The sequence below is a fragment of the Dromiciops gliroides genome, chromosome 3, assembly GCF_019393635.1.
Source record: "Dromiciops gliroides isolate mDroGli1 chromosome 3, mDroGli1.pri, whole genome shotgun sequence".
In the NCBI taxonomy this organism is placed as follows: Eukaryota; Metazoa; Chordata; class Mammalia; order Microbiotheria; family Microbiotheriidae; genus Dromiciops; species Dromiciops gliroides.
Genome location: NC_057863.1, coordinates 271,906,469 through 271,933,302, shown reverse-complemented (window position 1 = coordinate 271,933,302; position 26,834 = coordinate 271,906,469). Strand labels below are relative to the sequence as shown.

General features: G+C 37.5%; 1 protein-coding gene across 1 annotated transcript in view; it reads left to right on the top strand.

The window, feature by feature from the left end:
• Positions 1–26,834, top strand: part of HUNK (hormonally up-regulated Neu-associated kinase) — a 150,932-nt gene that overhangs the window by 37,007 nt on the left and 87,091 nt on the right. Inside the window, 1 exon segment of the mRNA XM_043994873.1 lies at positions 26,266–26,558. Coding sequence (XP_043850808.1) covers positions 26,266–26,558 — 293 coding nt within the window.

Below are 26,834 nucleotides of genomic sequence, written 5' to 3'. Positions count from 1 at the left end.
CCCTAAGGTCTTCAGTTTCTTATATAGAACAGCATAATGCTCAACTTAGTTAAGCTTTTTTCTCCCCTTTCATTCAGATAGTTTAATTTGTCCTAATATTGAGTCATTAGAAGTAGGTAGCAGACATTACATTTGACAGATCTTCAGAGATTCTCCTTTAAGTCCTTGGAAATATGCCCAGGGAAAGGCAGCATATCTTCCAATTCATGGCAGATAGAGCTATACCTACTACCACCACCATGATGACAATAGCAACAGCTCACATTTGCATACCATGTTAAGGTTTACAAAGCACTTTCCTTACAGAAACAGTCTGAAGTAGGTAATGCCTTAGTAATACCTCTTACTAGGGAGTTTTCAGTTGCCCAAGGGGCTGCCTGTAGTGGCTAGATTCTCCCTATCTGTGCTGAATGATAGCTTCTCCCTCAGGTTTCAAAAGCTGACACATGAAACATGCCAACAGGGAACACTCACTAGCTAATAGCTGCTTTATTGAGGTAAAGAATGCATACAGAAACAAATGTGTCATCTGTGCCTGCAGCACACTGGGGCACTTCTGGTGCCTCAGCAGTCCCCAAATGTGAGATATACGGATATATAGAGGTTATTGGAGTTTGTACCATGTAGCAAGTTGCCTAGGCAACTCCCTAACTCAGATCCCTAGGATGGCAAAATCTTAAGAAGTTCTGGATTTGCAATCAGGAAGATGGGTACAAATTTTACTACCAAAACTTTGTAGCTGATAGAACATAGATGTTGGCATCAGTTTCTTTTTTTAGAAAACAAGGATAATAATATCTATAGTATCTACTTGGCAGTTTTGGTGTGATGCTGAAATATAAGTGAAGGCAAAATGTCTTGCAAATTTTGAATATTTATATAAATGGTAGTTATTATTATTATTTTAAAATTATGATGATATGGCATGGGATAGCCCAATAGGAAAAGAACATTATGGCTTAGGTAAATGTCAAGTTTATGCGGTTCTACTTGCATTATGTAGGCAATCCCAGGGATACAGGTTAAGACAAAGCTTACAACAATTCAGAACCCATAAAACAGGGCCTGTCTGTCATATTGATTATAATGATGATAATAACTACAACAATAATAGCTAACATTTATTTATTAAGTGCTGGGCACTGTGCTAAGTGTTTTGCAATTATTATCTCATTTAATCTTTGCAACAACTTTGAGAGGTAGGTGCTATTATTATCCTTATTTTACAGTTGAACAAACTGAGGCAAATAGAGATTAATTGGTTTGTTCAGGCTCAGTCTTTGCCAGTGAAATCCTTTACATGAACAGATCTTTTCTCCAACTAATCAGAACTGGATAGCCTCTCTTCTGGTGATAGTTGTGAACCCTCATCATCAATTTATTAGAGCATGGGAAGATGCTTTTTCTTCAGAGGATGCAACTTAGTTGTCTATAGGGAAAGTATCAGAATTATATGGCCCCCAAAATTCATTAGAATTTTTTTTTCTTTCTCTTCTTTCTCTCTGGCACATTTTTCTATGACCCACCCTCCTAACATGGATTAAAATTCCTGTCTTCGTCTTCAGATTTTTTTTTTCCCATCATTGCTTTCCCTTTTGAGGATGTCCTCAATTGATGGAGGATTCATGTCCCCACTGACTGCTGACCGATTGCCACCCTCAGGTCAGTCATGCCAGTTTAGCTGAAGTAGGAAGGCATCCTGAGGGAGAGACAGAAGGCAGCATGTGCCAGGCAGGTCAAACCCCTGCCATCACCTTGATTACCACTTTCTGCCACACCTGGTTGGTCCCTGGATCCACGATTCTGATCCCCAAATGCTCCTTTTTGTCCCTACTCAAACCTCGCATGTCTCCTTTTCCCCCCACCTCATCAGCTAAGAATCTTGCTTCATGTTTCACTGAAAAAAAATGAGGCTATTTGCCAAAAGCTCCTTTTTTCCTCCTCTTTCTCATTTCACATCACATCACACAGATAACTTTCTCTTCTATCTCCTCTCTCACCCTTATCAAGAGATGGTCCTTATTTCTTTCCTTCTTCCTTCTTCCTGGCCAACCCAAACCCATCTATCTACACAAATAATCATATTCTACCCTTTCTTCTCTCACAGATTGCCCCTTTTTCCCCACTCTTCTCAGTAATCTTCAATCTCTCCTTGTCTACTAGCTTCCTCCTTTTTGCCTACTAACACCCCCATGTCTCTCCCATCCCACTGAGGATCAAAAAACCCTTCCTTACTTGATCTATGCATCCCACTAGCTACCATCCTCCCTTTTTGTGAGTAATTACTATTAAGGGCTAGCTATAACTAATTCCTCTACTTCCTTTTCTCTCATTTCTTAACTCTCAGCAGTCTGTCCTTTAACCTTATCATTAAAATTAAATAGCTTGGGGGCAGCTGGGTGGTGCAATGGATAGAGCATTGGCCCTGGATTCAGGAGTACCTGAGTTCAAATCCGGCCTCAGACACTTGACACATACTAGCTGTGTGACCCTGGGAAAGTCACTTAACCCCTATTGCCCTGCAAAGAAAAAAAAATTAAATAGCTCTCTCCAAAGTGACCATTGATCTCTTAATTGCCAAAACTAGTGGCTTTTTCTCAATCTCCATCCTTCTTGACCTCATTGTAGGCTTTACCACTGTTGATCATTTTCCTTCTTTCCTTGATAACCTCTTCTCTTTAAATTTTCATGACAGTACTCTGTCCTGGTTCTCCTTCTACCTATTTGATGTCTGGATCTTTATCTGAGTGATTCCTACCAACCCTGGGTAAGGCCCAGTGTTCTGTCTTGGGTCCTCTTCTTCTCTTCTTTTATATATACTATTTTGCTTGGCAATCTTAGCTCATCAATTCAATTGTTATTGTTATGGATCTCAGATCCATATATCAAGCCCTAACCTCTCTCCTTTCCTCCAATCTCACACCTCAAACTGACATTTTGAAAGGAAAGTCTCAAAGACATATTACGCTCAACAGGTCCCAAACTGAACTCATTATCTGTCCCCTCTAAAACTCTCCCCTCTTCCAAACCTCCTTGTTATTGTTGAGAGTACCACCATCTTCCCTATCATCCAGGCTACCTGGTACTCTAGGTGCCATTTCAGATGCCTTACTCTCTCTCACCTCCCATTCCAGTCTATTGCAAAGTATGGTTAATTCTACATTTTCAAAATCTTTTATTATACCCCCATACCCTTTGCTTTCCTCTCACACTGACACCACTCTGGTATAGGCCCTTATCACCTTACGCCTGGAATATTGAAATTGCCTTTTGGTTGTTCTCCCTGCCTCAAATCTCTCCCTGCAATTGTCTGTCCTCCACTGAGCTATCAAAGTGATCTCCTTAAAGCATATAGATCTGACTATGTCACATAAATAACCCCCTCCCCCTTCTTCATCTCTCACCCTTGCCAATTCAATAAACTCCTGTGAGTAACTATTATCTCCAGGATCAACTATAAAATCCCATGTTTGGCTTTTAAAACTATTTATAACCTGTCCCCTTCCTACCATTCCAGTCCTATACCTTAGCTATATTCTTTGATCCAGTGGCACTGGCCCTTGGCTCTTCCTCCCACAAGACATTCTATCTCCTGACTATGGGCATTTTCATTGTTTGTCTCCCATGCTGGGAATTCTCTCCCTTCCCCTTTCTGCATTCTGACTTCCTTGGCTTCCTTCAAGTCCCCAATAAAATCTTATCTTCTGCAAGAAGTGTTTTCTTGGGGGGTTAGCTAGGTGGAACAGTGGATAAAGCACCGGTCTTGGATTCAGGAGGACCTGAGTTCAAATCCGGCCTCAGACACTTGACACTTATAGCTGTGTGACTCTGGACAAGTCACTTAACCCTCATTGTCCCCCCCCCCAAAAAAAAAAAAGTGTTTCCTGGTTTTCCTTAATGTTAGTGCTTTCCTTCTGTAACTAACTCCAATTTATACTATTTACACATTTTGTTTATGCATAGTTCTTTTGAATGTTGTCTTCCCCTTCTCCCTTTAGATTGGGATTTACTTGAGGACAGGCTATTTTTACCCTTCCTTGTATCTCTAGTGCTTAGTGTAGCGCTTGGCACATAGTAAGTGCTTGTTGACTTGATTTCTTCTAGCTCAGGGCTTAAAGCCATCACCTAGGGATACAAATCTGGTGGGCATGGGACATGGCAGCTACCTTCCTTCCTCAATAACCACTGGTTATTGGTCATTGGTTATTGGTTATTACTGGTAACCTGGAAAGTAAAGTTCTTACTTTCAAAGTCCTCGGCCCTGGTCCAGTTTAGCATCAAAAATGGATATGGTTTCATCAGTGGAAATAACATTAGGGATGATAAATTACCATCAGCTTTACTGCTGCACCCTAAGGACCACGGGGCTAGTCCATGGATTTTGAGCTTAAAACCCCCGTATGTATTGTCCTTCTGTTTGAATGTAAGCCCCTTTAATGCCCTGGTATGCACATAGTAAATGTTTAACATATTTTTAAAAATTCATTAAGCTTTTGTACAGGTGAAAGGAAGCCTACATAGCTGAGAAATTATTATTGTTTGCTTAGTCACTTTTTTTGGTATTAATAAGGTCCACAGTTTCTCCCACAACTTTGGTTTCTTCCCAGCCTTCAGATAACAGTCTTCCGATGCTTTCACAATTGTGTTGCCCCTAACACATTTGCTTTTCTTTCAATGAATTCTTAATTCTCCCTGTAATCTGGAAAGTAGAGAGAGGTGTGGCAGGGCCTGCTAGATACTTAAAAAAATGTTTTGGGGCAGCTAGGTGGCACAGTGGATAGAGCACCGGCCCTGGAGTCAGGAGTACCTGAGTTCAAATCCGGCCTCAGACACTTAACACTTACTAGCTGTGTGACCCTGGGCAAGTCACTTAACCCCAATTGCCTCACTAAAAAAAATTTAAAAATTAAAAAAATGTTTGCAGGTTGATTTATTAGTTGATTCTTCCAATGTTTTTATCTTTTCTTCTAATGTGTGAACTGACCTGCACTTTGTGTTCAGGTAACTATTGTTAGGTACTTGCAGGAACATATACAGTGCTCTGGAGCTCCCCTTGCCCATTGTACTTTCTAGAACTGAGATCCTCACTTCCCATGAACTCTTGCTATCAATTCTTATGGTTATTTCTCATGCCCCGCTGCCTCTTCATGTTCTTATTCATTGTAATCAGGCCTCCTAAGCAAGGTTTATATCTAGCAAGCTTTCCCATATTTTTCTGGGGCTTTCCTGCCTTTTCTTGTAATATAAATTTACTTACCCATTTGTTTAGTTGCATTTGCAGTGCAGAAGGGCAAGATGTGTACAATATATATGGCATATAGATTATATATGTGTATATATACATTGTGTGTGTATGTGTGTATGTGTATGTGTGTGTGTGTGTGGTCAATCCTCAACTTTCGCAAGGGTAATGTTCCTAGAAAATGGAACAAAAATTTTATTATTTTTTAAATTTGTAATAAAGTATTTTAATTTTTTCCCATTACATGTAAAGATAGTTCTCAACTTTTGTTTACACAAGCTTTCCAATTTCAGATTTTTCTCTCTTCCCCCTTCCCTAGACAGCAGGTAATCTGATATAGGTTATATATATATATATATACACACACACACATATATATACACATAATAACATTAAACATATTTCTGCATTAGTCATGTTATAAGAGAAAAATCAGAGCAATGACAAAAAAACCTCAAAATAGAAAAACAACAACACTAAAGAGAAAAGAAATAGTATGGTTCATTCAGCATCTATACTTCACAGTTCTTTTTTTTTTTTCCTGGATTTGGAAATCCTCTTCTATCATGAGTTCCCTGGAACTCTTCTGGAACAAAAATTTTAAAAAGGTAAATATTGATACATTGAATCTATGGGAAATAGGGGGTTCCTACAACCATCAAAAATTATAATCTTTTGCTAGTGATTGGTGAAAATATACTATTCTACATATAATTTGCATAACAAAACATTAATTTTGCTAATATGTACTTTTCCTAACTTAATAACCTGTATAATGTAAAGGCACCTGCCATCTCGAATCTCCCTTTCTGCTCCATGGCTGAATTGTTCCTCTGTGAAAAGCATATGCCTGGAGGATCACTTGGACACCAATCTGAGCTCCGGAACTCCGGCCAGGGTGACTTGGCCAGTGCAGTGGTGGGAGGGAGTGGAGAGATATTTGTAAGTACTGGCGAGAGGGCTAGTATGACCACCATCTCATTTACTGACAAATGTAGCCACTTTTCCATTTTCTCAATTCCCTGGTCAACTTGAGAGGTTACTCTAGCACTTTCTGGAGTAGATTCACAAACACTTTTATAAAGACTTTGCTCTTTTTTGTGGAAATAAACTTGCATTGCTCTTCACATTTTTCTCTATTGCACTTAGCTGCCAATGTGCGTAGTTGCCAGTGTGAAAGTGAAGATGAAGTTACTAATAAAATCACATAAATGCTTGAAATCGTAAAAGTGAAGCCCAGAAATGTTGAGCATTGACCATGTATATATGTTTATATATATGTAAATATGTATGTCTAAATACACATATATGTCTGTATAGATAAGGACACACATACATATGCACATGCAGAATTTCATCCCTTTGGATGTCTAATAGAATTAAAAATTTTACCTGGGACTACTGTGGGTATGGTAATTTTTATGAAATTTGATTAGTATGGAAGAACCAAACTGCTGCAAGGTAAGTAATTCAGGTGAATATTCAGTGCTCACATATGGGCAGCTTACCACAAAGAATCTGCTTTTAAAGTTCAGATCTTGAAAATATTGGTAAACTTTACTCTTGGGATTTACTTTGGGAATTCTTTTTTTACAAAACTTCTCAAAGCAAAACTTGAAATCTGTTTGGGTAAATGCTATTTTTACTTCTTTGCATTTCTGTTCATCTTTTGTTAAACTTTAACCAGTTGAACAAATAGTAAAGCTAGAAAGCAAATGGATCTGACATTTTCTAATCCCAGGACTTCCTGGGATGTAGATGATTAAAAGAACTTTTTTTAAATGAAAAGGCAAGATAAGGAAAAGTATCTAGATGCAAAAATAGTTGACCTTTTTTATATTTTACAAATTCTTACTTTAAATATAGGCTCATATGTAAATTAAAAGCTCTTCTTAATTATATAAACAAATATGGTATAAATAGCACATTCATTTTTATAGGCAGGAAAACATGAAGAGGGAAGACGATAGATCAGATAACATATTTTAATTAATGGCATGTCAATTGTTAAAAATAAAACTCACTTGAATTCATGTCATCTCTTATTAAGAAGTGCCATTAAGTTTCCTCTCTCGTGTGACTCATTGCTTCCTTTTTAATTATTTTGCTGTGAGGAATCAGGTGAAACAAAGTTTAGAAGAACTTAGAATTAACTCTAGATTTGGAGTCTGAGGATTTGGGTTCAAATGATTGCTCTGCCACATGCTACCTAGGCAACCTTGAGAAAGTTGCAAACTTTCTAAGTCTCAGTTTCTTAGCTGTGTAAAATGATGAGGGACTAGTATGGAGTAGGGTCAGTTAGGTGGTACAGTGGATAGAGTACCAGACCTGGAGTCAAGAGGCTTATCTTCCTGAGTTCAAGTCTGGCCTCAGACAATGTGACCCTGGGCAAGTCACTTATCCCGGTTTTGTCTCAGTTTCCTCATCTGTAAAATGAGCTCCAGAAGGAAATGGCAAACCAGTTCCTAATTTTTTGCCAAGAAAACCTCAAAAGGGGTCATGAAGAATTGGATATGACTTAAAAAGAACTAAGCAACAAAAGTCTGTTGGGTGACTTTCTATAGTGCCTTCTAGTACTAAACCTCTGATCTTAAAATCTGAGTATGGCCTCTACTCCTTCTCTTCCTCTTCCCCCCGCCACCTCATTCAAAAGTTTCCCTATTACTTGCTCTTGCATTCTATACCTGCCCATGGTATGATTTTTTCAGTCATCTTACTGGCAAGGAGAAGCTTGAAAACCCTATATTCAGAGCACTATCAGTGATAAGGGTGCATAAACTGGGACAGAATGTAAAATGCCTTACTTTCTTTTTCTTCTCTTCTCTTTTTTTCTTTCTTTCTGTTTTTTTTTTTGGGGGGGGGGACGGGGCAATGAGGATTAAGTGACTTGCCCAGGGTTGCTCAGCTAGTGTCAAGTATCTGAGGCTGGATTTGAACTCAGGTCCTTCTGACTCCATGGCCAGTGCTTTACTCACTGTGCCACTTAGCCGCCCCCATCATGCCTTACTTTCTGAAGCAGCAGCTCCGTGGTGCAGTGGATAGAGTTAAAATCTTGCTCAGACACTTATTAGCTGGATGATCCAAGGCAAGTCACTTAACCTCTGTCTGCCTCAGTTTCTTCAACTATAAAATGGAGATAATAATACCATTTACCTCACAGGGTTTTGAGAGAATCACATGAGATATTTATAAAGCACTTAGTACAGTGTGTGGCACATAGTAGGTGCTATATAAATACTTATTCCCTCCTCCCTTCCTTAGTGAGTCACCTCTGAAGAGTGAAGGTGACCTGATAGCATCTAATGCATCAGTCAGTATGTAGTACATGATGGCTTTAATGGAAAAGCTTCATTTTGGAAGATTAGATTGAATTGGGACCACAGTGGCATTTTGTTTTAGTAAGTAGTGAGGATGGTTTTTTTAAGAATAGCCATATATAGGCCATTAATGGATTGTGTGATTTGAGAACTCTTGGACAGCCATCCTGAGTCATCCCAGGACATCAGAAGAGACAGTTGAGTCAGAAGAAGAAGGGGAGTGTCAACTGAGGAGGGGTTGGAAAGATGAACTGATAAGCACTTGAGAATGTATATATTTGTGCCTTTGACATGCATCTACTATGAGTGAACATATGATATGGAAGGTATTTTGTTGTTTCCTTGTGGAGAATAGACACGGTATCTTGTCCTCAGGGACAATCTTGTAACAACATGTAAACATCTTTCCCCTCTCAACAAAACAAAAACTATTCCTCTTTTCCCCTGCATCCCATTCCACACGTGTTGTTTTTTCATATTTAAATGTTTCTCTTGTTTTCTTTTCCAATTGTTTAAAGCTTACTCTTTTTTAAACATAAAAGTATTTTATTATTTTCTAGTTACATATAGAGATAGTTTTCAACATTTGTTTTTATAAGATTTCTAGTTTCAAATTTTTCTCCCTCCGTCCCCTCCCCAAGATAGCAAGCAATGTGATGTAGGTTATATATGTACAATCACATTAAACATATCTTTAGATTAGTCATGTTGTAAAAGAAGAATCAGAACAGGAGAAAACCTCAAGAAAGAAAAAAAAATACCAAACACAAAAAGTAAAAATAGTATGGTTCAATCAGCATTCAGATTCCACAGTTCTTTTTCTGGATGTGGAGAGCATTTCCCATCATGAGTGCATGCCAAAGCCAAATAGAAATGGCTTTAGGATTATCCATGATTTGGGATTCCCAGTATCTCTTCTGTTCAGATAATTGAATGTTGACAATAGAGAATTGTAACTTCCCAGTGGGCTGGGAACTTGGATGTATTTTAGGACAAAATTTATACCACTGTGAGTATTCAATACATATTGATAATGAAGGAGAGATTGATAATTTAAGAAAACAGAATTTGAGTAGAGCTTTCAGTTACTAAATAACTATTTCCCTGTTGTGTACAGGGGAAAACCAATATAACAGTGAATATGGCCTTAATTTCTTAAAGATGTTTCCTTTCCATCCAGTTCTATGAGGGAACTAGCTTCTGGTTTCCCAACAACAAAATGTTTCTAGGATGACATGGTAGAAATTTGCTCATTGAAGCAATACTAAAATTATGTGCAAAGGATCCATGTAATGTGGCTTCCTGCCATGGAGTATTAGTGTAGTGCTACATTAAGAAAAGAGCTTTTCAAAAACATAGGACTTTTCCTTAATCTGTACCATTTCTGTGATCTTAACAAATATCACTGAAGCAGGTCATATGAGCTTTGTTCTTCAAACTGGTTTCTACTTCAATTTTTAGAGTATAGCAGCAGCAGGGGTATTGCAGTGGGTGGAGTGAAGGTCATAGACAATTTAGCTCTACTATAAAAAGAACAGCAATTAATAGGCCCTTGTAGGAGATAGAGATGTCTGTTTGGTGTTCAGGACCAGACCTCTGTGGATTTGAGCAAAAATGTAAAAGCAAAAGTGACCTACTTTTAATTATGTCACAAAATGGATACTTGAATGCTTCTACATTTTTCATTAAAAATAGATGGTCTATACTAGTGCTATCAAAAGCAAGTAGAAATCTTGGGGGCTACGTATTGACTTAGAAAAACCACAGGTTAGTGTTATCTTTGTTTTATTATATCTTTATCTAATTTTATTAAACACTTCCCAATTATACTTTAATCTGGTTACTGTACTCTGGTCTACACAAGCATTCTTTCCTCTTCTTTTCCCTATAACATGTTTAAAAACATGTACATGTTGAAAAAGAGAGCGGAATCTATTTCTTTCTTTCTTTTTTTTTTTAAAGAAAATACCCGGGGACAGCTAGGTGGTGCAGTGGATAAAGCACTGGCCCTGGATTCAGGAGGACCTGAGTTCAAATTCAGCCTCAGACAACTTGATATTTACTAGCTATGTGACCCTGGGAAAGTCACTTAGCTCTCATTGCCCCCCCCCCCGAAATAAAAATAAAGAAAATAGCTTTTGGTTTTCTTCTTTGAAATGTTTTTTACCAGTTTTTTTTGTTACCAGGTTTTTTAAAATTAATTTTCATTTTTTTAATCAATAAAATCCACTTTCTCTCCCTGTACCTCTCCTCTTCTCAACTGAGAAAGAAAAAAAAAATTGTTACAAACATGTATATCAAGCAAAACAAATTTCCACATTAGCCATGATAAAAAAAATATCTCATTCTGCACTTTGAGTCTATCACTTTTCTATCAGGAAGTGGGAAGAAGGTTTCATTATGAATCCTCTGGAATTGTGGTTGGTTATTACACTGATCATAGTTCCCAAGTCTTTCAAAGTTGTTTGTCTTTACAATATTGTTGCTATTGTATAAATTGTTCCTTTGGTTCTGCAAGCTGCAAGTTTCATAAAAGTCTCCCCAGATTTCTTTGAAATTATCTTCTTTATAATTTCTTATAGCTTATTAGTATTCCATTGCATACATGCAATTTATCCAGTTATTCCTCAATTGATGGGTGTTGTTGTTCAGTCATGTCCAACTCTTTGTGACCCTATTTGGGGTTTTCCTGACAAAGATGCTAAAGTGGTTATCATTTCTTTCTCCAACTTATTTTACAGATAAGGAAACTGAGGCAAACATGGTTAAATGACTTGCCTGGGGTCCCATAGCTAGTAATGATCTGAATCTGCATTTGAATTCAGGTCTTCCTGACTCCAAGCCTGGAGCTCTATTCATTACACCACCTAAGTGCCCCAATTGATGGGTATCCTCTCAGTTTCCAATTCTTTGCCACCACAAAAAGAGCTATATTTTTATACATCCTTAGTGGTTTTTGTTGTTGTTTTGGGGTTTTTTTTTTGAGGACTAATTCCCAGTTAAATTTACTCTCTCTCTTACCTTATCTTATCTTACCTTACCTCACCTCACCTCCTATTTTAATTTACTCTCCTCTCCTTCTCCTCCATCCTTCCTGTTTCTCGATTGAATAAACTATTCTGTATCCAACTCTCAGTGTGTGTGTGTGTGTGTGTGTGTGTGTGTGTGTGTGTGTGTGTGTGTGAGAGAGAGAGAGAGAGAGAGAGAGAGAGAATTCTTCCCTCCTTTGACTAGTTCTCATGAGTGAGGTTTGTGTCAGCTACTTCATCCATTCCTCCTTGTTTGTATGAACTTCTACTTATTCATCCCAATTATTTGAGATAATTTTACCTAACTTTACTCTCCTTTCTCCCCTATTCCCCCAAGTGTATTCTTCTTCCCTTTCTTTCCTATCCCTTTATTATCCTTAAGGTAGAACAGAACCACTCACAGCCCTTTTGTCTAATTAGACTCCCTCTCTGATCCCTGATGATGAAAGGGTTCAAAGGGGACAAACTCCCCAAAATTAGAATATAAGCAGTTAATCCTTGTTTAATCTCTTATGATTGTTCATGTTTACCTGTGCATACTGGGCAAAATGGCCACTTACTACTAGGATGAGAATCACATTTTCACTGCTTCCTTTCCATAAAATTTTTTGGCTACATTGAGCACAAGTAACAGTTATGTTTCAATGGTTCAAGGGATCTCTCTTGACTCAAATGAAAAGCATGAGGCAGCTCTAACTGCTTTTTAGTATCACATTTAGGATCAGGTATAGTTGGGGCCAAATCTCCATTACATAGTTCCAATTTTCACCTTTGTCTTCATAGCAAATTCTCCTCCCCAGAATGAAACACTTCACTTTATTGTTTGTATTATTGCTTATATCCCTTCCTTATTCATGTCTTCTTGTGTCAATAACCCAAAAATATTGAAGCAAAAAGTCATTGGTGTAATAAGATTCACATGTTATAACTTTAGGTGTAAGTTCTAAAGTTTTGGCTGAATTTGTATTTGATTGAAAGTTAGCACTCTGGGAATCACAGTTAGGTCTCATTCCTATGGGAGTCAACATGACTTTGGTATCATTCAGTAGGATAGGTCTTCTGCATCCATATTGGTCTTTCCATAGCATCCATTAAACTCATAATTTGCTAGTAAACCTACCCACCTTTGGCAGGTAGCATCTAATTTGCCACTGGTATGGGAGTCAACAATTTAAATTTTATTTCATACAAAGTTAAGAAGTGAAATTTGTATATTGAATACTAAAATTTCACTGCTATTTAATCCTCTATTAGTAAATGCTACAGTGTTTTTTGGTTCCAAGCCTTTCAAGATCATCATATCAATGTTTTGTTTGGATCTCAATAGGCCCACATTGGCACTTTTGTGAAGCAATTTACCAAATCTTTAAAAGCTTATTCACATTTTTCATCTCATCTTTTTCAAAAAGTTTTTGGGGGATTAAAAGAATTTTTATCATTCTTATCACTGTTTTTGGTAATCATTTATCTTTAAGTAAGATTGTTGAGAGGTTTAGCAATAGCAGCATAATTCTTCACATATTTATTATCGTAACCACCGAATTTTCGAAAAGTCCTTAATTTACATAGATTCTTTGGATGTGACCAGCTGAAAAATACTTCTACATTTTTAGGATCAGTGCTCACTCCTTGCTGAGATACTATATGGCCCATATACTTGACAGAGACTCCACAAAACTGACTTTTATCAAGTGCCAACTTAAGACTAGCTTCGTCAAACTGGTCTAACACTTTCATCAGTCTTTCCTTATCTTGTAACGTATTTTCAAAAAACAATGATATCATCCAAGAATGCCAACACTTTCATGTAGTTCATGTCACCAATGACTTCTCTATAAGCTGTTAAAAAGTGGCAGGTGCTCATGGGTTGCCTTGAGGCATATACTCAAACTGGTTAAAAAAAATTATACCAGTTTTCTCTCTGCCTTCCTCTGACATACCTATATTTGGTCAATTCCATTGTGTAGATCTGAAACACCAACTGCTTAAGAAGATGCTTGAGTCATCTTGAACTCTTTCCATGTTCTACTGGGCTACTTCATTCTTTTTGTTTAGATTCTGGTAGTCCATGCACATCCAAACTTTTCCAAGTTACTGTGATAGATGATGTATTCTGTGATGCTGCTGCTAATGAGTAGTTCTTTTAGATAGTTTCTGAGAGCTTCCATTATAGACAGAGGAAAATTTCATAACTATTTTTGAAAAGACCTAGAGTACAGGTTCTTAACTTTTTTGCGTGTCATGGACCCCTTTGGCAATCTGGTGAAATCTATGGACTCCTTTTCAGAATAATGATTTTGAATTCATAAAATAAAATACATAGGATTACAAAGGAAACCAAAGGTTAGTAAAAAAAAAAACACAAAGATTGAGGTTTTTTATTACCATCCAAAAGCATGGACACCCCTGAAATCTAGCTGTGGATCTCTGGATGCCAGCTTAAGAACCCCTGTTTTAGAGACTATGGAGTTAATTCTGTGCCACTTTTTTTTTTTTGGTGAGACAATTGGGGTTAAGTGACTTGTCCAGGGTCACACACCTTACTAAGTGTCAAGAGTCTGAGGCTGCATTTGAACTCAGGTCCTCCTGAATCCAGGGCCAGTGCTCTATCCACTGCACCACCTAGCTGCAGCTGCCCCCTCTGTGTCACTTTTTAAAGGCACATTCCATGTCTCATTTTTGCATGGAGATCATCCTTTAGACTGAAATAGCAGTGGCTCACAGCATGGATACAGCTTGGCACTGAACATTTCAACTCCACAAAGAAAAAGGCCTTTGAAAAAAAGGTCAGTGTTGTCTGTTTTGTTGACCAATGTTCAGTACAGGGGTGACACATGGAATAGCTAACTAGCAGAGCTGCCGAAGTGTGTCACATCTTAATGAAGTTTATACAATGACTTCCCAGCAGATTGTAATAGTAGTTATAAATAAGCTACTAAAATTTGTTCTAATCTTTCTGTATTGTATTCTATGATTCTCTTATGTTTAGCATTCCCTCTTCTCTATGGGAATAAACTATCTATTTCATATCTGATTCATGTTTGTACATTAGATACCTCCTTTTAAAATAAAAAAAACCCAACAACTATCCATCTTGAAGACTAAAGTCTTCAAGCCCTAACTTACTATCATATAATTAAGCAACTTTTCTTAGGATACTGGGTTGGGTTGGTGAGTCAATGAAGCTGGGAACTGGGGAGCCTACTTTCCCTGTCGAGAAGTTAGGCTCCTCCAGCAATGATTTTAGTACATGATTATACCCTGAACTGCTCTGAGGCCCAGCAGTAACTATGCCTCTCCCTCGATTAGAACGAGATTTGGAAACTGGTTATTTGAAATGAGAAATAGGGAGGGTGAAGACTCAAAGATGACACTAAAATTTCACATGAGAGTGACTGGTAGGATGGTGGTGTCCTTGACAAAATAAGGATGTATGAGAAAGGAGTGGGTTTTATGGGGGAAATAATGAATTCACTTTTTGAATTCATTTGAATTTTGAAACCTATAGAACATCTAAGAGGAAATCTTCTATAGGCAATGCTTTAAAACCAGAGCTCAAGAGAGAGACTAGGGCTGTATATTTAGGTATGCATAGAGATAAGAACTGAACTAATGAGAGCTGACCAAATAAAAGGGGATAGGGTAAAAAGAAGGCCCAGGGCAACCTTTGGGCATACCCATAGTTAAGGGGTATGATAAGAATCTAACAATGGAGACAGAGAAGGAACAGATAGATAAGCAGGAGGAAAACCAAGAGAGCAATTTCACAAAAACCAGAAGAGAGGTAGTAATCTGGATGAGGTGGCCAGCAGTGTCAAATGTTACTGAGAAGCCTAGAAAGATGAGGACTGACAAAAAGACATCAGATCACTGGTGAACTTGGAGAAAGGAGTTTTAGTTGAATCAAAAGATCAGAAGCCAGATTCCAAAGGGTTGAAAATTGACTGGAGGTGAGAAAGTAGAGGAGACCAGTATAGATAACTTTTTTCTACACTTTCTGGCTTTAAAATGAAGGAAAGATAGACGGTGGCAAGATCAAGTGAAGACTTTTAAAGAATGGTTGAATTCTGAGCATTTTTATAAACAGTAAGTAAAGACCCAGTAAGGAGAGATGGAAATTAGGCAAAGAAGGGATGGTCAGAGGGGTAATCTACTGGAGAAACTGGGAGGGTGTGGATTCAAGTCCACAAGTAGAGTGATTAGTGTTTGCAAGAAGAGCCATCACCTCTTCCTTAGAGACTAAAATAAAGGAGGAGAAAAGTGTGGGGTTATTAGGAGGTGATTTAGGATGTAGACTTGGGAGAAGGTGATGATTGGTTCTTGAAAGATATCCTCCTTTTTTAAAAAATAGATGTATTTGGCAAAGTCATCATTGAGAGAGAGAGTAATGTAAGTGACATGAGAGAAGTGTTTTGGAATGAATGAAAAAGGGTATAATATTGTCAATCAGAGAACAATAAAATGATTATCACACAGCTGTGAGGACCTGGTTGAGAGTACATAATATACATTTGTTGTAGACCCAGTTCACCTGTTTGATTTTTTTTTTCCATCAGTACTCAGCAGCATGTATGTAGGAATAGAGAAGATTAAATGAACCCTCTGTTCAGACTTGGAAATTAATAAGTAGCTAGGTGACATGGTAGATAGAGCATCAAGACAGGGTAACAAGGGACTCAAGGGTAGATGGCCATAAAAGTTTGACTGGTTTGGACGAACAGATAAAAGAACAAGTATGAAGTGTTTACTATGTGCCAGGCATTATGCTAAGCACTGAGAATACAAATACAAATATCAAGATAGTCCTTTTGGGGGCAGCTAGGTGGTGCAATGGATAAAGCATCAGCCCTGGATTCAGGAGGACCTGAGTTCAAATGTGATCTCAGACACTTGATACTTACTAGCTGTGTGACCCTGGGCAAGTCACTTAACCCTCATTGCCCCGCCCCCCCCAATGTAATGAACTTACATTTTAATAGAGTAAGGCAACTCAAATAGGGGGGTGGTTTCCAGGGAGAGGTTAATGTGTCTTTTTTAGTATTGCTGCCAACACTAATGATTTCTATTATTTATCACTTTTGCCAATTTGGTGGGTATGACTTGCTTTCACTTGTGTTTCTATTCTTCTTTTTTTTTTTTGTGGGGCAATTGGGGTTAAGTGACTTGCCCAGGGTCACACTGCTAGTAAGTGTTAAGTGTCTGAGGCTGAATTTGAACTCAGGTACTCCTGAATCCAGGGCCGGTGCTCTATCCACTGCGCCATCTAGCTGCCCCTGTTTCTATTATTCTTAGTGAGTTGTATATTTACATGATTCTTGGTAGTTTGTATTTTTCCTGCTGAAAACCATTCACATCCCTTAATCTACTTGTGTTTTAGATAATGGCTCTGAGGTTCAGCATAGTGCCTGTCACCTTAGTAGCTGCTTAAGGAATGTTGATTGATTGATCAATTATGTTTGCGTCAATTCACTATATATCTTAATTATCAGAATTTATTCAAAAAGTTAATGCAAACTTTTTCTCCCTCTTATAGCTGTGAAAACATATTTCTTTCTGTTATCCTCTTATTTCTTTTTTAATTTTTAATGACATGGTCTTTTTATACTTAGGTCCCATATCCTTTTGGAGCTGATTGTGGCTTAATTATGGGATACTGCTCTAAACCTCTCTTTTGCCAGAAGGTTTCCCGGTTATTCAGCAATCTTGTCAAACTGATAATCTTTCTTCTAATAACTGTTTTGTTCTTGGGTAAATTTTCAATAAACAAAAGAATTGTGCTTTTTTAAAAAAGCTAATTCTTATTAGATGATAAAATTCAGTTAATCACAATCTCACCATTCTTTGAATTCTGTGGTCTGCTTTTCAGGGTTCAGACTTCAGGCTTTGTAGCATCAAATCATAAATTCTCTCTGCAATAGATCCCATTATCTGAGAAATTAAGGAAAATGATCTAAAATATAGTAAAGATTTTCTAAAATTCATAACATCTTATTGTTTTCCTAATGTTGAAGAAGATGTTATTTGATCTAATTCTTTTAACTCATTTATGTGGGAGATCTCTTTTATATCTACATTCTTATCCTGGAGGTTATGTTCAAACTGCAACTATTTGCAATGTGTCTGGAATAATAGATTTTTGGTTTTGCCTCTTTATAGTTATTTTTTAAATTAACTTAACAAATAATTGTGAACGAGCCATATACACAAAAGCTGACAAAAGCTTTTCTATGAAGCGATGAATCTGATAGTGATATGTTAAAGATATATTTGAATTTCATAGTAGTACCCTCTTCACCCTATGAACTCTCTTCTGGGATAATAACTTTAATTTTAAAATTCCTTTTTGTTATATTTTAAGTTTAAAACTATCTCCATTTCCACCCCCCCTCACTAGAGAAGACCACCATGGCACAGGCACATATGTAATACCACGGTATGCACACTTCTATTTATCAGTTCTTGCTCTGGAGGTAGATAGAATCTCCCTTCATAAGTCTTTTGTAGTTGATCTGAATATTTATACTCAGAATAGCTTAGTTGTTCACACTTACTCTTTTAACAATATTGGTGTTACTGTATACAACATTCTTATAGTTCCACTCATTTCACTCTTCATTATTTCATGCAAATCCTTCCATGTTTTTCTAAAATCAGCTTGTTCATCATTTCTTATAGTACTAAAGTATTCCATTACAGTCATATACCACAATTTGTTTAGCCATTCCCTAATCAATGAGCATCCCTACATTTTCTAGTTCTTTGCCATCACAAAGATAGCTGCTATAAATATTTTAGAACATATACATTCTTTCCCTTTTCTCTTGATCACCTTAGGAAATATGCTTGAAAGTGGTGTTGCTGAATCAAAGGGTATACACAGTTTAATAACTCTTTGGGCATGATTCCAGATTGCTCTCCAAAATAGTTGCATCGGTTCACAGTTCCAATAACAGTGTATTACTATTCCAGTTTTTCCACATTCCCTCCAACTATTTGTCACCTTCCCCTTCAATTATTTAAGCCAGTCCGATAGGTGTAAGATGATATCTTGAAGTTGTTTTAATTTGCATTTCTCTAATCAATGATTCAAAGCATTTTTTCATATGACTACATATAGATTTGATTTCTTCATCCAAAAATTCCTGTCCCTCTCATTTGATCACTTATCAATTGAAAAATGACTCATTTTTATAAATTTGACAAAGCTTTCTATATATTTGAGATATGAGACCTTTATCCATGCAACTCTCCATAAAAATTTCCCTAAGTTTTCTGCTTTCCTTCTAATTTTGGCTACATTGGTTTTATTTGTACAAAAAAGTTTTAATTTAATATCATTAAAATTAGCCATTTTATACCTTACAATGCTCTCTACCTCTTGTCTATTCATAGATTCTTTTCCTATCTACAAGTCTAATATATATATATTGGGCAGGGCAATGAGGGTTAAGTGACTTGCCCAGCATCACACAGCTAATAAGTGTCAAGTGTCTGAAGCTGGATTTGAACTCAGGTCCTCCTGAATCCAGAGCTGGTGCCTTATCCACTGAGCCAACTAGCTGCCCCCAGTCTAATAATAATAATAATAATAATTATTATTATTATTATGATGATGATTATATATATATATATGCCCAGGGTCACACAGGTAATAAGTGTCAAGGGTCTAAGGCCGGATTTGAACTCAGGTCCTCCTGAATCCAGGGCCGGTGCTCTATCCACTGTGCCACCTAGCTGCCCCTCTAATAATATTTTTAAAGATCTTTATGAAAGCATTCTAGGGTGCAATTACTTCAGTTCTATGTACACAGAACATTCTCCATCACTATTTAAAGAAGGGATCCTATGATAGTGATATCACACCATTTTGAATTTTTCTGTCTATATTGCCAAGAGCTGTAGCTTATGTTCTTTTCCATGGTTTTCCATTTGTTATGGCCATAGGTTGAGTAAATGGACATTTTCTCTTATTAGAAGCTTTTTCTTCCTTTAAGGCTCCTACTACCTCCTCCATAAATCTGCCCACCTGCCTCCCCACTGAAAGTATCTCTCCATCCCCTTAGAACACTGAGCCAACATTTGGCCTTTGCCCTATCACATTCTACCTTGTATTTTACTTATTTGGATCCAAATCACATATCCCCTAGGAAATTGTAAGATCCCTAAGGGCAATGCCTAACTATGTGATTTTTTTTTGTTGGAAATTGCTTTATTCTTTTTTTAAATTTAATTTAATTTAATTTTACATATAAGGTATTGTATTTTTTCCATTACATGTAAAGATAGTTCTCAACTTTTGTTTATACAAGCTTTACAATTTCAGATTTTTCTCCCTCCCTCCCCCCTCCCCTAGACAGCAGGTAATCTGATATAGGTTATATATATATATATATATATATATATATATATATATATATATATACATAATAACATTAATCCTATTTCTGCATTAGTCCTCTTATAAGAGAAAAAATCAGAGCAATGATGAAAAACCTCAAAATAAAAAAAACAACAACAGCATCAAAAACAAAAGAAATAGTATGGTTCATTCAGCATCTATACTCCACACTTCTTTTTTCTTTTTTTTCTTGGATTTGGAGATCCTCTTCTATCACAAGTTCCCTGGAACTCTTCTGTGCCATTGCATTGGTGAGAAGAATATAGTCCATCACAGTAGATCAACACTCAATGTTGATGATACTGTGTACAGTGTTCTTCTGGTTCTGCTCATCTCACTCATCATCAGATCACGGAATACCCTCCAGGTTTCTCTGAACTCCTCCTGCTCATCATTTCTTACAGCACAATAGTATTCCATTGTATTCATATACCGCAACTTGTCCAGCCATTCCCCAATTGATGGGCACCCCCTCAACTTCCAATTCCTTGCTACCACGTAAAGAGCAGCTATAAATATTTTTGTACATGTGGGTCCCTTTCCCCTTCCCATGATTTCTTTGGGAAAAAGACCTAAAAGTGGTATTGCTGGGTCAAAGGGTATGCACAGCTTTATTGCCCTTTGGGCATAATTCCAAATTGCTCTCCAGAATGGTTGGATCCTAACTATGTGATTTTAATATTCAGTTAGGTGATATGATGAAAAGAGCTCTAGGCCTGGAGTCAGGAAGGCCTGAGTTCAAATTCAGCCTTAGATACTTCCTAGATGTGTTACCCTGGGCAAGTCACTTAACCTCTGTCAGCCTCAATTTCCTTAATTAGTTATAATACCACCCACCACCCAGGGTTGTTATGAGGATCAAATGAGATCATATTTGTAAAGAGCTTAGCACATGGTAGGCACTTAATAAATGCTTATTTTTTTTCTCCCTTTATGTTTCCAGCACCTAGGAAAACATTTTGCACATAGATATGTAATACATATTAGCTAAATTGAATTAAGCTCAGATGAACTTCATTTGACTGACTTTGATTCTGACGGTTTGGGGTATGGTTCTTGCCAATCAAGTTCAGAAAAGAAGTTGGTGAAACACACACCATTGAGTTTGTGTGCCTCTTATACTCTGAGCCCAGGTGGTAAAGTGGATGGCAGACCAGGCTTGGAATCAGGAAGAAATGAGTTCAAATCTAGCCTCAAATACTTATTAGTTTGAGCAATTCATTTAAACTCTGTGTGCTTTGGTTTTTAAAGTTATAAAATGGGGATTATAATAGCACCTACCTCCCAGGGTTGTTTTGAGGAACAAATGAGACAATATTTGTAAAGCACTTAGCAAAATGCCTGGTACCTATAAAAATGTTGGGTATTATTAATAGCAATAGTGGTGACAGACTGAAATGTTGTTACTCTCAAAGTCTCCTTTCTAAAACAGGTTATCCCTACAGAGAGAGAGAGAGAGAAAGAGAGAGAGAGAGAGAGATATTCATTATCACTTTGGGTATCTCAATAACACAATTAGTGATGGATCTACTTTGCCTGCAAATCTCTGTGTCCTGTCAAATTAAGGTGGATAATTCAAGGTGTAGATGATTGATTGCCCTTCCCTTCATTTCCCATTAGTTTCTGCCCCTCTTATTAGACCTAATGTCAATTAAGTGGTTTTTCTGTGATTAAGAGCAACATTTATTTTTTAACGTTACTAACAATTCATAGAGTTTCAGTACATAGACTCTCATAATAAATATAACTGATGGAGATAATTGCTGGGTTTCAATCTTTTTGTCAGTTTGTATTACTTTTAAGAATTTCATTGCTAGAGGGTGAAGCTTTTTAAAAAATCATAACAGATAAAATTAATCCAGGTTTTGTTGCTCAGTCATCTCCAACTCTTTGTGATCCCATCTGGGGTTTTCTTGGCAAAGATACTATAGTGTGGTGCCATTTCCTTCTTTGGCTCATTTTACAGATGAGAAAACTGAGGCAAACAGGGTTAAGTGACTTGCCCAGGGTCACATAGCTAGTAAGTATCAGAGGCCAGATTTTACCTCAGAAAGATGAGTCTTTCTGACTCCAGGCCTGTCATTCTCTCCACTGTAGCACCTAGCTGCCCTTCAATCCAGGTTAGATCATGATTGATCTTCCCAGTATCCATCTTTGTCCCTACCCCCAGTCATTCCTATTTTGTGATTCATGTACCTTTTTGGGGGTTCAAGATAATGATCAAGGAGGTTTATGCTAATGATTTAGGCAATAAATACTTACAAAGCATTCTGAGTAGTATGTAAATTACTTTGGGGATTGAAACACTTTCCTTCTGTGGTTGAAAGAAGTTCTTGGAACAAAAAATAAATAAACAAAAACTGTGGGAATTACCACCTTATCTTATCCTTGAAAGACAATATTATTTTTGCACTAAAAAGTCTCTATTTCCATTACAATTAAGGACTACAATTTCAAAAGACTAAAATCAACTTTATATTATACTTTTTTGGGTCAATTTAGTTTGGAGTCAGAAAAACGCTTTGAAACAAAATGGCAGGGGCATCTAGGTGGCACAATGGATAGAACACTGGCCCTGGATTCAGGAGGACCTGAATTCAAATTCAGCCTCAGACACTTGACATTTACCGGCTGTATGACCCTGGGCAAGTCACGCAACCCCAATTGCCTAACCCCGCCTCCCAAAAAAAAAAATAAAAGAAAGAAACAAAATGGCATCAATGTCCATTTGACTGGTTTGGTGTATGCAGAAAAATTAGTGGGCTGTATTCTTTTATTTTTAATAGTATTTTTTTCAAATTACATGTAAAAACAAATTTTAGCATTGATTTTTAAAAACTTCTGAGTTTCAAATTTTCTCCCTCCTTCACTTCCCTCCTCTCTAATATGGTAAGCATTTTGATATGTTATACATGTGCAACCATGTAAAACATTTCCATATTAGTCTTGTGGTGAAAGAAGAAATGGACCAAAAGAAAAAACACACACATACACACAGACAAAATATAATGAAAATTGTATGCTTTGGTCTGCATTCAGATTCCATCTGTTTTTTTCCTCTGGATATGGATAGCATTTTCCATCTTGAGCCCTTTGGAATTGTCTTGGACCATTGTGATGCTGAGAATAGCTAAGTCATTCATAATTGATCATCATACAGTGTTTCTTTTACTATGTACAATGTTCTCCTGGTTCTGCTCAGTTCACTTTGTATCAGTTCATGTATGTCTTTCCAGGTTTTTCTGAAATCCACACAATAGTATTCCATCACTTTCATATACCACAACTTGTTTAGCAATTTCCCAATTGATGGGCATCAGTGGGATATACTCTTGCAGGTCTCTGTGTTTCCTTCCCTGCCCTCTTACTCTCCCAGTCTTTAATCTTCCATCCCCTGCCCCCAAATCTTTTAGATTAATGTATTATATACAACCCATTATTGAAATGTGTTTTTTAAAGGGGTATTAAACAGAGCCATTAACAACTTAGCATTAATCATTCAACAAGAAGGAAGGTATTGATTGCCTACTATTAGGAATAGCTCTCACAAAAATAAATAAATAAATAAATAAAGGTGGGGCAGCTAGATGGTGCAGTTGATAGAGCATAGGCCCTGGAGTCAGGAGTACCTGAGTTCAAATCCGGCCTCAGACACTTAACACTTACTGGCTGTGTGACCCTGGGCAAGTCACTTAACCCCAAATGCCTCACAAAAGAAAGAAAGAAAGAAAAAGAAAGAAAGAAAGAAAGAAAGAAAGAAAGGAATAGCTAGCATTTATATACTACTAATATAACCTAAAGAGTATTTGACTAATTGTAAGGAGGAAGGATCTGAGCTGGACCCTGAAGGACCAAGTTGTTTTATTTGGAAGGCAAGGGAGTGGGGTGGTTAGAACAGAAAGGCTTGGCATATTCTGAGTGTGGTATATTCAGGGAACCATAAAGATAACATCCTGGCTGTGGTGGAGACTTGAGAAGCGGAAAATGAGATTAGAAGAGTGAGGATGAAACCAGATTGCGAGACTAGGAGGGGTTAGAAGTGTAGAAACCATGCCATGAGAGATGGTTAGAGGGTTAGGGATTGTTTAGTCTGGAAAAGCAAAAGCTTAGGCTGGGATTGAGGGGGATGAGATTGTTATCTTCAAATATGTGAAAAGCTGTCATATGAAAAGTGGAATTCACATATTCCATGGAACTGCCAGATGGCAAAAATAGGACCAGTAGGTGGAAGCTATAGGGAGACACATTTGGACTTGATGAAATGAAAGGCTACAAAAATAAGAGCCTTTCCAAAAATAGGATGGATCACCATTGAGGGGGTGAGTTCCCTGTCACTGCAGAGGCGGGTGAAGTTGTAGAAGGCTGTTTTAAGACTAAAGGTAGCTTTATATATTTAAAAGGCAGAGAAGTCAATGGAAAGGAAAAGACTGAAGATTCAAGAAAGAGGGAAGGAAGGACAGGGAACATGCAGGAGAGCAATATCCCTCAGGAGTGATGGGAATTGGGGTTAGATAAATCAAAAAAAGTAATGTGGGGGCAGCTAGGTGGCGCAGTGGATAAAGCACCAGCCCTAGATTCAGGAGTACCTGAGTTCAAATCCGGCCTCAGACACTTGACACTTACTAGCTGTGTAACCCTGGGCAAGTCACTTAACCCCCATTGCCCTGCAAAAAAAAAAAAAAAAAGTAATGTGGGCTGGAGGACAAAAGTAGAGTTTAGTTTTAAAAATAAGTCTTTTGGGACTTGAGACAAGAAGGAAGAAGATGGGCATAGTGACAAACTAGTTTGCTTGGATTAGTTCTAGGAGAAAGAGTAGAGCCTTAAAAAGAAATAGGACATAGGACAGTTAAATTTTGGTGGTGTAGGAGGTGTGACTAGTAGAAATAGGGGGAGGAGGCCTGGGTAGGGCCCTATAACAGAGGGTTCTTTCTGGGCAACCTCCCCCAAATAGGAGGAAACGCTGACCTTAGGATTCAATAGTGATAAGAGCCAACTGACTGCCCCTTGATGATATGATAACTTTTTATTATGCCAATTATTCTAGAGGAGCAGTGTGATAAAATAATAGTCATTATTATTGTTATAGCTAAACCTCAAATTACATTGAACAACAGTGCCTTTATTTCATGGAATATTTTGCCAGTAAAATAAAGGTGTCATTCGGACCTCAGATGGAGACCATTGAGGGGATATGATTTGCTCAAAGTCACACAGATGGTACAGTTTCAACCTAGGTCTTCTGATTCCAAATGAATCAAGCTTTCCTCTATACCTTAATGCCTCTCTACTCTTACTCTCTCTCTCTCTTTTTTTTTTTTTTTGGGCATGGCAGTGGGGGTTAAGTGACTTGCCCAGGGTCACACAGCTAGTAAGTATCAAGTGTCTGAGGCCGGATTTGAACTCATGTCCTCCTGAATGCAGGGCCGATGCTTTATCCACTGCGCCACCTAGCTGCCCCTACTCTTTCTCTCTTGCTAAGTCTTAGAATGGAAGAAGAGCAGAAAATTAATTGACCATATAGCACTGTAATACCTGAGCCACAAACATCCAATTCCTTCAGCCAACCAGGCAATTCTTGAGGGATCCATAGCATTATATTTAGAAGTAAAAGTAACCTCAGTACTCTGTTGCCTCATAGCAAGTATAGGAAAGAAAAGGGAAAATATTTTCCCCTTTTCAATCTAAAACAATATATTCTTTCACCCTTTTGAATCAGAGGGAGAGAATCAGGTTAATTATCAATCACAAGACCAAATGAGAGTTTATATATTTGCAAAAAAAAGGGGGGGGACTCAAAGAGTTAAATCACTAAAGTAAATTTCATTATTTACCTTGATCAGTGTGCCTTAAGATTTTTTTCTCCTCAAATTAGATAAATAAAAATTAGATCTCAATGAAAATTAACATTTTCCTGTTGGTAAGTTGGTCATGTCAATAGCTGCTCATTTTCCCAGTGTTCATTGTAAAATAATAGCTAGTATTTATATAGCACCTGAATAATTGCTAAGTGTTTTACACATATTATCTCATTTGATCCTTACAAGAACCCATGGGGGTAGGTCCTATTATGATCAACCTCCTTTTTATAGATGAAGAAATTGAGACTGAAAAAGGTTAAGTGACTTTAGAGTAACACAGCTATTCAGTATCTGAAGTGGAATTTGAACTCAGGTTTTCTTGATTCCAAGTCTCACCCCTCCCAGTTGCCAACTTCTGTAAACTCAGAATATACTATGCTTGTGCCATATGATAGCAGCCTTGTCCTTGGTTTTTCATCAGGTGGCAGTGAAGATTATTGATAAGAAGAGAGCCAAAAAGGACACTTATGTCACAAAAAACCTAAGACGAGAGGGGCAGATCCAGCAAATGATCCGGCACCCCAACATCACTCAACTACTTGATATCTTAGAGACAGAAAATAGCTACTACCTGGTCATGGAGCTGTGTCCTGGTGGCAACCTGATGCACAAAATATATGAGAAAAAAAGACTGGAGGAGCACGAAACTCGCAGATACATCAGGCAACTTATCTTAGCAGTAGAGCATCTTCATCGAGCAGGAGTGGTCCACAGGTAAGTGCCATTATTATTATTATTATTATTATTATTATATTTTTTGGCAGGGCAATGAGGGTTAATTGACTTGCCCAGGGTCAAACAGCTAGTAAGCCTAAAGTGTCTGAGGCCGGATTTGAACTCAGGTCCTCCTGAATCCAGTGCTTTATCCACTGTGCCACCTAGCTGCCAGAGTGCCATCATTATTAAAATTAGCCATAATTGGTCAAATAAAAAAGGTGACATTATTATTTAAAAGACTTTTGTACCTTATTATTTTTAAAGTTCATTATA